Genomic DNA, 15,664 nt, shown 5'->3' with positions numbered 1-15,664 from the left:
CAGTGGTAAATAAAACAGACCAAGAACCTCTTGTACTTATGGAGCATATATTCTATTGGAGCAGGGTAACAGAGGATTACAAGTCTCAACAAGAAAGTGACATCTGGTCAAAAACTTGAAGCAGGTGAGGGAAGGAGGAAACTTTTGAAGTAGAGGAAACAGCACTGGTGCAAAGGCCCTGAGGCAGAAACTGTGATGCCTGGCAGTGTTGAGGGACAGCAAGAAAGTCCATATGACTAGATTAGAATGAGAGATGGTGAGGCAGGTGTTATGGTCCATAGTGCATATAGCTTGCCCTCTCCACAGTCATACATTCGCTTCCTATCTCCCCAAATTCCAACGATCCCTGGGAGCTCATGGTCACTCCCCTATGCTGAGCTCCCAAACAGGCTTTGTTTGTTTGCCTGTATCTTGTGTGTCAGGTATAGACATCAGAAACTATACATATTGTTCCTAGCAAGGTTCCCTGATTATTTTCTTCTCCAAATTACTGGGCACCTCCCACACCGTTCTTTTTTCTATTTTATTTCTGCCATTTTCCATGGCAACTAGTCTCACAATTATGTATATTTATTTTTAACACCTTTTCTAATTGCAAAAGTAATATAGACTCATTGTAGAAAACTGGATAGTATAGAAATGAAATTGTATAAAATGAGATGATCTGTAATCTTATCACCCAGCAATAACCATTGTTAATACTGATTTGCTACATTTCTCTTGGTCTTTCTTTTTTTTTTTTTTTTTTTTTGCGATACACGGGCCTCTCACTGTTGTGGCCTCTCCCGTTGTGGAGCACAGGCTCCGGACGTGCAGGCTCAGCGGCCATGGCTCACGGGCCCAGCCACTCCACGGCATGTGGGATCCTCCCGGACCGGGGCACGAACCCGTGTCCCCTGCATCGGCAGGTGGACTCTCAACCACTGCGCCACCAGGGAAGCCTGGTCTTTCTTTTCAATGCTTATGTATGTATGTTTATAGAGTTGAGATCATAGAGTATAACGTTAAATCATGAGTATTTTCACATGTAATTTAAACCTCATCAAAAGCATTTTAATGTCTGCATAATATCCTATTATATGTTATGTATCACAGTTTGTTCAGCACATTTTTTGGCTGTTCAAATTGTATTGTGATAAATGTTCTTGCATATAAATCTTTGCATTTCTGATCATTTTCTTAGGAACAAAACATGAAATTTATTCAGTCAAAGGCTATTAACATTTTTAAGGCTTTTGATGTATATTACAAAATTATTTTCCAAAAACTTTGTACCATTTTTTTATACTATACCATAAAATTGCCTGATTTTTCTTTTTTCTTTTTCTTTTTTTTTTTTGCGGTACGCGTGCCTCTCACTGTTGTGGCCTCTCCCGTTGCAGAGCACAGGCTCCGGACGCGCAGGCTCAGCGGCCATGGCTCACGGGCCTAGCTGCTCCACGGCATGTGGGATCTTCCCGGACCAGGGCACGAACCTGTATCCCCTGCATCAGCAGGCGGACTTTCAACCACTGTGCCACCAGGGAAGCCCAAACTGCCTGATTTTTAAAAATAAATTTATTTATTTATTTTTGGCTGCGTTGGGTCTTCATTGTTGTGTGCAGGCTTTCTCTACTTGCAGCAAGCGGGGGCTACTCTTCGTTGCAGTGTGCATGCTTCTCATTGCGGTGGCTTCTCTTGTTGCAGAGCACGCGCTGTAGGCGCGTGGGCTTCAGTAGCTGTGGCTCGAAGGCTCTAGAGCACAGGCTCAGTAGTTGTGATGCACGGGCTTAGTTGCTCCGTGGCATGTGGGATCTTCCCAGACCAGGGCTCGAACACGTGTCTCCTGCATTGGCAGGCGGATTCTTAACCACTGCGCCATCCGGGAAGCCCAAATTGCCTGATTTTAAAATTTTTTGTTAATTTACTAGGAGAAAATTTTTTCTCATTGCTTTATTTATTATGATGTCTTTAGTTACCGTTTCTTCATAAAATTATGTATGTCCAACTTATAAATGTATATTTGTTGGTGTTATTTGATTAACGAACAATCTGTTCCATTATAAGAGATTATATATAAGTGACTCCTGTAAGTTCCATGAAGGAAAGGACTGCACTTTTGCCTGCTGCTGATTCCAGTGCCTGGGCCATGGTAGATGTTCAGAGAATATTTATTGAATGACTTAGTGAATAGTGAGGTTAACACTTTTTCATAAAGTTAATAGACATTCAAAGAAAGGAAGTATATATCTGAGCTGAAATTAAAGAAATAGATAATAGGAAACCGACAGAGAAAACTGGTAAAATCAAAAAGTGGTTTTTTGAGATTAGTAAAATTGATGAATCTCTAGCCGCACTGGTCAGGGGGGAAAAAACAGAGAAGACACAAATTACCAATATCAGGAATGAGAGAGTGGACATCACTGCAGATCCTATAAACATTGGAAGGATAATAAGTGAAAATTATAAACAAATTTATGCCAATAACTTCAGCAACTTAGATTAAATAGACAAATTCCTTGAAAGACCCAAACTACTGATTGTTTTTTCTTTTCCATTATGGTTTATTACAGGATACTGAATATAGTTCCCTGTGCTATACAGTAGGACCTTGTTGTTTATCCATTCTTTATATAATAGTTTGCATCTGCTAATCCCAAACTCTCAATCCACCCTTCCCCAACCCTCCCTCCCCCTTGGCAACCACAGGTCTGTTCTCTATGTCTGTGAGTCTGTTTCCATTTCATAGATAAGTTCATTTGTGTCATATTTTAGATTCCACATATAAGTGATACCATATGGTATTTGTCTTTCTCTTTCTGACTTACTTCACTTAGTATGATAATCTCTAGTTCCATCCATGTAATTTCAAATGGCATTATTTCATTCTTTTTTATGACTAAGTAACATTCCATTGGAAATAAGTACCACATCTTCTTTATCCATTCATCTGTCGATGGACACTTTTTTCCATGTCTTGGCTATTGTAAATAGTGCTGCTACGAATACAAGGGTACATGTATCTCTTTGAATTATAGTTTTGTTTGTATATATGCTCAGGAGTGGGATTGCTGGATCATATGGTAACTCTAGTTTTAGTTTTCTGAGGAGCCTCCATACTGTTCTCCATAGTGGCTACACCAATTTTTGTTCCTACCAACAGTATAGGAGGGTTTCCTTTTCAACCTTACCAGCATTTGTTATTTGTAGACTTTTTAATGGTGGCCATTCTGACCAGTGTGAGGTGGTACCTCACTGTGATTTGGTTTGCATTTCTCTAATAATTAGTGATGTTGACCATCTTTTCATGTGCCTGTGGCCATCTGTATGTCTTCTTTGGAGAAATGTCTATTTCTGTCTTCTGCCCATTTTCTGATTGGGTTGTTTGTTTTCTTGTTATTGAGTTGTATGAGCTGTTTGTATATTTTGGAAGCCCTTGTTGGTCACATCATTTGCAAATATTTTCTCCCAGTCCATAGGTTGTCTTTTTGTTTTCTTTATGATTTCCTTTGCTGTGAGAAAGCTTATGTTTGGTTAGGTTCCATTTGGGTTTTTTTGCTTTTATTTCTATTGCCTTGGGAGACTGACCATTGGTACGATTACATCAGAGAATGTTTTGTCTGTGTACTCTTCTAGGAGTTTTATGGTGTCTTGTCTTATATTTAAGTCTTTAAGCCATTTTGAGTTTATTTTTGTGTATGGTGTGAGGGTGTGTTCTGACTTCATTGACTTACATGCAGCTGTCCAGCTTTCCCAACACCACTTGCTGAAGAGACTTTTTCCCAGTTCTATATTCTTGCCTCCTTTGTTGAAGATTAATTGACCATAGATGTGTGGGTTTATTTCTGGGCTCTCTATTTTATTTCATTGATCCAAATGTCTGTTTTTGTGCCAATAGCATGCTCTTTTTTTTTTTAACACCTTTATTGGAGTATAATTGTTTTACAATGGTGTGTTAGTTTCTGCTTTATAACAAAGTGAATCAGCTATACATATACATATATCCCCATATCTCTTCCCTCTTGGGTGTCCCTCCCTCCCACCCTCCCTATCCCACCCATCTAGGGGGTCACAAAGCACCAAGTACCCTGTGCTATGCGGCTGCTTCCCATGAGCTATCTACCTTACGTTTGGTAGTGTATATATGTCCATGCCACTCTCTCACTTTGTCCCAGCTTACCCTTCCCCCTCCCCGTGTCCTCAAGTCCATTCTCTAGTAGGTCTGCATCCTTATTCCCGTCCTGCCCCTAGGTTCTTCATGACCATTTTTTTTTTTTAGATTCCATATATATGTGTTAGCATACGGTATTTGTTTTTCTCTTTCTGACTTACTTCATTCTGTATGACAGACTCTAGGTCCATCCACTTCACTACAAATAACTCAATTTCATTTCTTTTTATAGCATGCTCTTTTGATTACTGTAGCTTTATAGTACTGCCTGAAGTCTGGGAGGGTTATGCCTCTTGCTTTGTTCTTTTCCCTCAGGATTGCTGTGGCAATTCTGGGCCTTTTACGGCTGTATATAAATTTTAGGATTATTTGTTCTAATTCTGTGAAAAATGTCACGGGTAGTTTGATAGGGATCACATTAAACATGTAGATTGCTTTGGATAGTATGGGCATTTTAACAATACTAATTTTTCTAATCCAAGAGCATAAAATATTTTCCCTTTATTTATTTATTTATTTATTTATTGGCCACACTGTGTGGCATGTGGGATCTTAGTTCCCCGACCAGGTATCAAACCCATGCCCCCTGCATTGGGAGCATGAAGTCTTAACCACTGGACCACCAGGGAAGTCCCCATTTTTTAAAATCATCTTCAGTTTCCTTTATCAATGTTTTATAGTTCTCAGCATATAAATCTTTCACCTCCTTGGTCAGGTTTATTCTAAGTATTTTATCTTTTTTGATGTAATTTTAAAAGGGATTGTTTCTTTCTTTTTTTAATATTTATTTATTTATTTGGTTGCACCAGGTTTTAGTTGAAGCAGGTGGGCTCCTTAGTTGCGGCTCACGGGCTCCTTACTTGCAGCCTGCCAGCTCCTTAGTTGTAACATATGGTCTCTTTAGTTGCAGCTCGCTGGCTCCTTAGTTGTGGCATGCATGTTGGATCTAGTTCCCTGACCAGAGATCGAACCCGGGCCCCCTGCATTGGGAGCATGGAGTCTTATCCACTGCACCACCAGGGAAGTCCCCAAGGGATTGTTTCTTTACTTTCCCTTTCTGATATGTCGTTGTTAGTGTAAAGAAATGCAACCGATTTCTGTATGTTAATCTTGTATCCTACTACCTTGCTGAATTTATCAGTTTTAGTAGCTTTTGTGTGGAATTTTTAGGGTTTTCTGTATATAGTATCATGTCATCTGCATATAATGAGAATTTTACCTCTTCCCTTCCAATTTGGATACCTTTTATTTCTTTTTCTTATATGATTGCTGTGGCTAGGACTTCCAGTACTATGTTAAATAGAAGTGATGAGAATGGGCATCCTTATCATGTTCCAGATTTTAGCAGGAAGGCTTTCAGCTTGTCACCGTTGAGTATTATGTTGACTGTGGGTTAGTCATAAATAGCTTTTATTATGTTGAGATATGTTCCCTCTATACCCACTTTGGTAAGAGTTTTTATCATGAATGGATATTGAATTTTATCAAATGCATTTCTGAATCTGTTGAGATATCATGTGGTTTTTGTCTTCTTTTGTTGATGTGGTGTATCACACTGATGGATTTGCGTATGTTGAAACATCCTTGTGATCCTGAGATGAAGCCAACTTGGTCATGGTGTATGATCTTTTTTATGTGTTGTTGTATTCATAAACTCCTAAAATTAACTCAAGAAGAAATAGATAATCTGAATAGGCCTCTATGTATTAAAAGAAATTGAATTTGTACTTGTAAACCTTCCCACAAAGACAACTCCAGGGCTAGTTGGCTTAACTGGTAAATTCTACCATTTGAGGAAGAACAAATACCAATTTTACACAAATTCTTCCAGAAAACAGTAGAGGAAGGAGCATTTTTCAGCTTATTCTATAAGGCCAGCATTATCCTAATACAAATCCAGAAAAAGACATTTACAAGAAAAGAAAACCAGGGACTTCCCGGTGTTCCAGTGGTTAAGACTCTGTGCTTCCATTGCAGGGGGCACCGGTTCAATCCCTGGTCAGGGAACTAAGATCCAGCATGCAGCATGGTTCAGCCAAAAACAAAGAGAAAACCACACAAATATCCCTCATGAAATACATGCAAAAGATCTTTAATTATTTTTAGCAATAAAATTCCAAAATATATAAAAAGGATAATACCTCATGAACAAGTGGGATTTATCCCAGGAATTCAAGGATGATTTAACATTCAAATGAAATTTAAAACATTAACATACTAAAAAGCAGAAACTATATGATCCAAGTCAATAGATACAGAAAGAGCACTGGACAAGACCTGACATTCATTTACTATTAAAAAAAAAAAGTCTCTCAGCAGACTAGGAATGAAGAGAACTGCCTCAACCTGATAAAGTGCATCAATGAAAAAACTATCAGCTAACATCATACTTAATGATGAAAGATTGAATGCTTTCCTTATAAGATGAGGAACAAAACAGGATACCCACTCTCACCACTTCTATTTAGCATGGACTGTAAGGTTCTGGCCATTGTAATAAGGAAGAAAAAAAGAAAGTAAGAAATGAAACCTAGATTGGAAAGGAAGAGTTAAAAGCATCTTTATTATGGTCATTGTAAATATAGCACTCTCCTGTGTTCTGTGAGTGATTCTAATAAATTATTGAAAGGAGTGAGTTGTGGGAGACCCCAAAATTGTAGGTGGCTGTGCAGAAGTGAAGGTGGCCTGGGGACCCCACTGGAGGCTGGTATCTGAAGTAAGGGCAGTCTTACTGGGGACCTTACACTTTACCTTGTGAGACTGCATGTTAACTCTGGGTAGTTAGTGTCAGAATTGAATTAAATTACAGGGCTCCAAATTGGTGTTGGAGAATTGTCTGCAGAACATATTGAAGCAAATGAGCCTAACTGTATATGAGTTTGTTAGCATAATCACCCAGAGAATTATTTTAAGTGACAGGCAGGGAATATGTTGACTTTACATTCCAAGTGGCAGATATCCAAAAAACAAAAGAGCTTTAACTGTTTCCAGTAGTATTAGCATTAATAATAGAATTGTTTTCTTATTCTGAAATTATATATATACACATATAAATATATGATACAATAAATATATATAATGTTAATGTCACTTTGTACCTATACTTTCAGCATAAGAGAAAACAAATACAAATATAAAATCAAAATGATTAAGTAACACATTTCAGGGCTGGTTTCTCTGTTCATATCCAATTCTGGTGCTTAGGAACAGGGACCTATGCTGATGCCCAAGGGCAAAAAGCCCCACTTCCTTTAAGAAAGGGAGCAGGGGCTTCCCTGGTGGCGCAGTGGTTGAGAGTCCTCCTGCCGATGCAGGGGACACGGGTTCATGCCCCAGTCTGGGAAGATCCCACATGCCGCAGAGCGGCTGGGCCCGTGAGCCATGACTGCTGAGCCTGCACGTCCGGAGCCTGTGCTTCGCAACGGTAGAGGCCACAACAATGAGAGCCCCGCGTACCACAAAAAAAAAAAAAAAAGAAAGAAAAGAAAGAAAGGGAGCAGGCCTGACCCTGATACCCAGTAAGGGGCAACCCTAGGCTTTTTGTTTTCCTTGCTTTTATTCCTTTTTGTTGGCCCTGTGCTGGGTTTGTTTATAAAAGATGTTTTTTTGTTTAACCAAATATTAAAAATGGAAAACTCTATACAAAAAACGTGATTAAGTAAAACAAACAAACAAACAAACAAAACCTGTCTTTATTAACAGACAATATCTCCAACGGAATTTACAGAAAAGCTCTAGAACTATTAAGTGAGTTTACCAAGGATGCAGGGTACAAGGTCAATATACAAAAATCAATTATTTTTTATATGCTTTCTTTTTTTTTTTTAACTGAGTCTCTTTTACTCTGTATGTCCTCCTTCCCTCTTTTTTTCTTTGCCATTCATTTGTTTTATGTTTTGTTTTGGCTGCTTTGGGTCTTTGTTGCTATGCACGGGCTTTATCTAGTTGCGGCGAGTGGGGACTAATCTGTTGCAGTGTGTGGACTTCTCATTGCAGTGGCTTCTCCTGTTGTGGAGCATGGGTTCTAGGTGCGTGGGCTTCGGTAGTTGCAGCACGCGGGCTCAGTAGTTGCAGTGCATGGGCTCTAGGCACGTGGGCTTCAGTAGTTGTGACACGCATGCTCAGTAGTTGTGGCTCGCGGGCTCTAGAGTGCAGGCTCAGTAGTTGTGGCACATGGGCTTAGTTGTTCCACGGCATGTGGGATCTTCCCGGACCAGGGATTGAACCCATGTCCCCTGCATTAACAGGCGGATCCTTTTTTTTTTTTTTAACATCTTTATTGGAGTATAATTGCTTTACATTGTTGTGTTAGTTTCTGCTGTATAACATTGCCAGGTGGAATCTTAACCACTGCACCATGAAGGAAGTCCCTTTTTATATACTTTCAATGGAAAATCACAAATTTACATTTTAAAATGCTATTTATAATAGCATCAAAAATATGTACTACCTAGGGATAAATTTGACAAAAGATGGTGAAAACCTTTACAATGAAAGTTACAAAACATTACTAAGGGAAATTAAAGAAGACTTAACTAAATAGATATATTTATGGATCAGAAGACTCAATACTGTTAAGATGTCTGTCCTTTCCAAATTAATCTATATAGATCACAGTATTATCTATCATAATCTTAGCATGCTTTTTTTGTAGAAATTGACAAGCTGATTCTAAAACATATGTAGAAATGAAAGGGACTAAAATAGCCCTTTTTGATAAAGATGCACAATGTTGAAGGACTTAAACCACCTGATTTTTAATACCAATTATAAAGCAACTGTAATCAAGACAGTGTGGTATTGGTGTAAAGGTGGAGTATAGATCAATGGAACAGAACAGAGTCCAGAAATAGACCCACACATATATGGTGAAAGTATTTTCAACAAAGGTACTTAGGCAGAAAGGATAATGTCTTCAACAAATGGTGCTGAACAATTGGATTGCCATGTGCAAAAAAAAAAAAAAGGAACTTGACCCTTACCTCACACTACATACAAAAATTAACTTGAGGGGGCTTCCCTGGTGGCGCAGTGGTTGAGAATCCGCCTGCCGATGCAGAGGACATGGGTTCGTGCCCCGGTCCGGGAAGATCCCACATGCCATGGAGCAGCTGGGCCTGTGAGCCATGGCCGCTGAGCCTGCGCGTCTGGAGCCTGTGCTCCACAACGTGAGAGGCCACAACAGTGAGAGGTCCACATACCGAAAAAAAAAAAAAAATAATTAACTTGAAATCAGTTTTAAACTTAAATGTAACATTGAAAACTATAAAAATTATAGAAGGAAACATAGTAAAAGATCTTAGTGACCCTGCGTTTGGCAAAGATGCCTTAAAAGAGGACACAAAAAGCACAAACTATAAAAATTAAAAATGAATAAATTGAACTTCATCAAAATTAAAACTTTTGTTCTTCAGAAGGCACTATTAGGGGCTTCCCTGGTGGTGCAGTGGTTGAGAGTCCACCTGCCGATGCAGGGGACACGGGTTTGTGCCCCGATCCGGGAAGATCCCATATGCCGCGGAGTGGCTGGGCCCGTGAGCCATGGCCGCTGAGCCTGCATGTCCAGAGCCTGTGCTCCGCAATGGGAGAGGCCACAGCAGTGAGAGGCCCGCGTACCGCAAAAAAAAAAAAAAAAAAAAAAAAAGGCACTATTACTAAAATGAAAAAGCAAGCCACAGACTGGGAAAAAATATTTGCAAAATGTATATCCAACAAAGGATTTGTATTTAGAACGTATAAAGAACTCTTCAAACTTAGTGAGGAGACAAACAACCTAATAAAAATGGGCAAAAGATTTGACCAGACACTCCAAGAAAATATAGAAATGGAAAATAAGCATATGAAAAATATCCAACAGCATTAGTCATGAAGGAAATGCAAAATAAAACCACAATGAAATAACCACTATGTACTTACCAGAAGGGCTAAAATTACCAAGTGTTGGTAAGGATGTGGAGCAACTGGAACTCTCATAAACTGCTGGTGGGAATGTTTAAGAAATTAATACATCTACCATACAACACAGCCATTCTACTCTTAAATGTTTACTCACAATGAAAGCATATGTCTATGGGAGTTCCCTGGTGGTCCAGTGGCTAAGACTCCACGCTCCCAATGCAGGGGGCCTGGGTTTGATCCCTGCTCAGGGAACTAGATCCCACATGCTGCAAGTAAGAGTTCGCATGCTGCAACTAAAGATCCTACATGCCCTAACGAAGATCCCACATGCAGCAACGAAGATCCTGCATGCCACAACTAAGACCAGATGCAGCCAAATAAATAAATAAATTTTTTTAAAAAAAAAGAAAGAAAGCATATGTCTATACCAAGACTTGTTCATGAATGTTCATAGCTGGTTTATTTGTGATAGCCTCAAACCGGAAACAACTCAAATCCCTCCAACAGGTGAATTGACAAATAAATTGTGTTATATCCATATAATGAAATACTACTCTACAGTAAAAAAGAACAAACTGTTGACATACCCATGAACATGGATGAATCTCAAAATAATTATGAGGAATGAAAGAAGCCAGACCAAAAGGAACACAACTGTATAATTCCATTTATGTGAAATTCTAGAAAATGTAAACTAATTTATCTTGACAGGAGATAACGATTATTTGGGGACAGAGGGAGTAGGAAGGAATGAATTAGAAAGTGTCTTGAGGAAACATCTGAGGGAAATGTGTAAGTTCATTACCTCGGTTGTGGTGATAGTTTCATGGACACATACGTATGTCAGAACGTCAAATGTCCATCTTAAATATGTGCAGTTTCTTTTTTGTCAATTGTATCAATTGACAATCAATAAAACTAAAAATGAGCGGGGGAGACTGTTTTATTTTAAAATGTTAATGTCATAAAACACAAAGGCTGTGGAAGTGTTTCTAGACTGTTGCTACTGGATAGAACACTCTGTGATAGTGAAAATGCTCTGTATCTGCACCATACAATATAGTAGTCAGGAGCTACTGTGGCTACTGAGCACTTAAGGTGTGGCCAGTGCAACTGAGGAACTGCATTTTAAATTGTATTTAATTTTAATCTATTTTAATTTTTTAAAAACTTTTATTGAATTATAGTCGATTTACAGTGCTGTGTTTAATTTCTGCTGTACAGCAAAGTGATTCAGTTATACATATATATCAACACGTTCTTTTTCATATTCTTTTCCATTGTGGTTTATCACAGGATATTGAATATAGTTCCCTGTGCTATGAAATAGGACATTGTTGCTTTCCATCCTATATATACTAGTTTGCATCTGCTAATCCCAAACTCCCACTCCTTCCCTCCCCACCTCCCCTCCCCCTTGCCAACCACAAGTCTGTTCTCTATGTCTGTGAGTCTGTTTCTGTTTCATAGATGTGTTCATTTGTGTCATATTTTAGATTCCACATATAAGAGGTATCATATGGTATTTGTCTTTCTCTTTCTGACTTACTTCGCTTAGTATGATAATCTCTAGGTTCGGGCTTCCCTGGTGGCGCAGTGGTTGAGAGTCCGCCTGCCAATGCAGGGGACACAGGTTCGTGCCCCGGTCCGGGAAGATCCCACATGCCGCAGAGCGGCTGGGCCTGTGAGCCATGGCCGATGAGCCTGTGCGTCCGGAGCCTGTGCTCCACAACGGGAGAAGCCACAACAGTGAGAGGCCAGCATACCGCAGAAAAAAAAAAAAAAAAAAAAACTCTAGGTTCATGCATGTTGCTGCAAATTCCATTATTTCATTCTTTTTTATGGCTGAATAACATTTCATACTGTGTGTGTACATATATATACACACACACACACATCACACCTTCTTTATCCATTCATCTGTTGATGGACATTTAGGTTGTTTCCATTCCATTTTAATTTAAATGGCCACATTAGACAGCATGGTTCCAGATTAAAGGAAGCTAAGCATACATGAATATTAAATATAATCTCTGACCCTCTATTGGATTCTATACTGGAGGATGAAAAATGCTACAAAGAACATTATTAGATCAACTTAGAGGACTAGAATAAGGATGGTAGATTAAATAAAAGTCTTGTATAAATGTAAATTTATGAAGTATAGCTACACTGTGGTTATATTAGAGAATATCCCTACTCTTAGGAAGCACACACTGTGTTTAAGGAAAAAGGATGGTGATATATGTAACTTACCCTCAAATAATTCAGAGAGATAAGCAAATGATAAAGCAAATGGGATAAAATGTTAACAATAGATAAATCTGGGTAGAGCATATATATGTGTTTCTTGTACCTATCTACTTGTATTTTTATGTTTGCAACTTTTGTAAGTTTAAAATCATTCCCAAATAAAAAGTCTTTTTAAATACCTTTATATGTGATTGTGGTATTGCAGTTATATTTTTTAAAGAGTTCCAGTCCTTTAGGGATACATTATGAAATATTTATAGACAAAATGATATAACATCTGGGGTTTGCTTTCAAGTAATATGGCATCTTAGCATGGGGGGATGGGAGTATACAGGAAACAAGGTCAGCTGTAGATTGATTCTCTTGAAGTGATATGCACGTGGATTTATTATACTAGTCAGTTCATTTGTTTATATATGTTTAAAATTTTCCATGACTTTAAATTCGGAAGAAATGGCATTTTCTCAATATTTTTTCGTTTGAGAATATTGTATGCCTTTCTCTTACTCGTTTCGTTTCCTTTGGTACAGGCTGGGAAAACTCATTTATACCAAATGCTTCATTAGGAAAATGATATATGTGGTTCATATATTCCTTAAAACAATAAAAATCCTCATTAAAACAAAAAGACACCTTTTAAGACCCCATCAGTGGCCACTTATTTCAAGCCATTTTAGACAATGCACCCAAGGTCCACTACAGCAAAATACTTGGTGCAGACCTGTCAGTAGAACAGTCCTAATCCATATCTAAAAAATACTTATACAAGTAAAATTTCACTATTAAAAATTCCATGTGACCTTTGTTTCTGAATATTTTGGTTTAAATTAATGTGTACCTAGAGATCACATTCCCTGGCTGTGAAGCCTTGAGATGATTTAAGTGTAGATGAGGCCAATGACGTTAACAGGGGAGGTGTTTTGCCCTCCAAATATGCCTTTCACTCCCAGGCCTTCTTTTTCCCAGGATATCATTTTTATCCTATTTGGCTCAGTGTTTCACTCAGTTAAGTGGTTTAAAGTTTGACTTGGGGAAGATTTCATTATTTTAATTGCATAAGTTCAGTAAAATATTCAGCTAAGCTCTCTCTTCCCAGCCTGTGACACAACGAACAGCACCCAGTCACACACTTTCATTTTAGTGGCTCTGACGTGAACCAAGACAAGAAAAGCATCTTCACAAAGCATAAACATTTTGTAACATGTCAAGAAAGTTCTCTTCCTGGGGGGCCGTATCCCTAAACATGGAAATACCTTCACTGATAGATCCCTCTATGGCATGAGTGTTTGAGGTCACGGGAATGTATCTGTTTAGGAAAAGTTAAGACTGCAAATCCTTTGACTTTTCTATGCTAGATTTCTAGTTTTGTTCCTCATTCTGAGTTTTCTTCCTTTTCAGAGATAGACTACTGTGCCTCACCTAACCATGGATGCCAGCAAGAGTGTGTTAACACAGATGATTCCTATTCCTGCCGCTGCTTAAAAGGCTTTACCCTGAATCCAGATCAGAAAACCTGCAGAAGTAAGTTGCACTGGGCCTTGAAGAAGGGCTTGTTCCTCAGATGGCCCTGTTGGTTTTCCTTTCCCTTGCAAATCTCAACCAGATGCACTTGTACTCAGTATTTGTGTTTGCTAACAGTATTCTGCCTTTTATTTTACCTTTTGTCTCACCTGATCCTGTGATGGGGATAATTTTTAGAGACCGCATAGACTGGGTCTGCCCATCAGATTCATTTAGTGAAATCGAAGCCCAAGCTGAAGCTCCCACCTATTTGAAATGAGGGCACATCCTCCCTTCTTTTTACCCCACCCCCCACCCCCAACCTGCAACAAGTATTTGGGACTTTGAGAAAGAAAAGGCTGGGTCCAGAGTTGGAGGCAAAAGGAGCTGGTTTCTTCCAGTCCTACAAGATGAGACACTTGATGGCTGCTAAGAAAGGGGAAGTTGCAGCTTTTCCTCTTTGTTATGAAGGAAGGAAAAATAGAAGACTCTGGGGCATCCCTGCAGCATTCAAGAGGTACTTGGTGTGAGCAGGATGATGTTAAAGATGTGCTGAGTGACTCAGATACTGTCGTCTAGCACCTCAGAGGGCTTGACTGGGGATCTAGAGCACGGACCCCCAGTGGGATGTCTTTAAGAGATCTGTCCCTGAGAGGCTGCTAGAATGCAAGGTCTACAAGGACAGAGATTCTTCTCTTCTTCTCACTCGTGAATCCTCATCACCTCAGTGTTTGGCGCATGCTGGTGTGACACAATATTTAGTGAATGAATGAGCAAATGGATCTCTGAGATTTATCATCCTGGAGAGATGGCAACTATCGTCTGAATTACTCTATCTTGTTAGAAAGATGGCCCTTTTAAGGCATACAAGTGTTTTCTCAAAAAGCATTCCCGAAGTTAGTCCACACATATGCGCAATGAATTGTACACATTCTCCCAACAGTGTCATTCACAGAACTCTCTGGAACTCCCATTAAGGGACATATTCTCTTATGTGTCCCTTCATTCACTTCTCCCTGGTGGTAAGTACAGCAGCGTTCTGCATCACAGGACCGGATTTTCAAAAGTTTTACCATATATCTTTTTTGAAAAGCTTTGTGGTTTATAGAATTGAGTCCACAAGCTACAGTCTGCTTACAGCCCATGTTAACTCACATGCTCACTCTAATACGTGTTAAACCTTGTATGGTGGCAGAGGGTAGCAGAGCCCATATTTTGAAACTGAGCCTCTCTTATAGAAAATGATTCCCAGGGCTTCCCTGGTGGCGCAGTGGTTGAGAGTCTGCTTGCCGATGCAGGGGGCACGGGTTCGTGCCCCGGTCCGGGAGGATCCCACATGCCGCAGAGCGGCTGGGCCCATGAGCCATGGCTGCTGAGCCTGCACATCTGGAGCCTGTGCACCGGGAGAGGCCACAACAGTGAGAGGCCCGTGTACCGCAAAAAAAAAAAAAAAAAATGATTCCCACCACCTTGCCTGGATGCAAACCCTGGAAACATTCAAACATCGGACGGGAATTTTAACTGAGAGCGTTCAGAATGTGAAAACAATTAGATGGACAGTTTTCCATTAGACCACACATGCATGCAGTACGTGGGAAAGGTCAGCCTGGCCACTCCTCTCTGTGCTATTTACACCTTTTTCTAGGGGTGAGAGTGTCAGTGGCTGACTTCACCCAGGGAAAAGCACTCACCATTGGACTCCTTTGTGAACCCAAATCCCTTACATGGGGGATAATTAGATCTGGTTCAACTCAGACACTCATTGGAGTTGCAGGCTTCACGGTGTGTCGCTTTTGGAGGGAGAAGGAAGCGAGCTGGGCATGTGGCCATCAGCGGAGGGGGCCTGGCTTGAAGATCTGCGTC

General features: G+C 39.7%; 1 protein-coding gene across 3 annotated transcripts in view; it reads left to right on the top strand.

The window, feature by feature from the left end:
* Positions 1-15,664, top strand: part of MATN2 (matrilin 2) — a 152,409-nt gene that overhangs the window by 99,543 nt on the left and 37,202 nt on the right. For all 3 annotated transcript variants that reach the window (XM_082600846.1, XM_082600844.1, XM_082600845.1), the window contains exon 7: positions 13,700-13,822. In XM_082600846.1, coding sequence (XP_082456972.1) covers positions 13,700-13,822 — 123 coding nt within the window. The remainder of the gene's footprint in view (positions 1-13,699; positions 13,823-15,664) is intronic.

The sequence above is a fragment of the Mesoplodon mirus genome (genome assembly GCF_964341445.2).
Source record: "Mesoplodon mirus genome assembly, chromosome: 16".
NCBI lineage: Eukaryota > Metazoa > Chordata > Mammalia > Artiodactyla > Ziphiidae > Mesoplodon > Mesoplodon mirus.
This window is presented reverse-complemented; position numbering and strand designations above follow the sequence as displayed.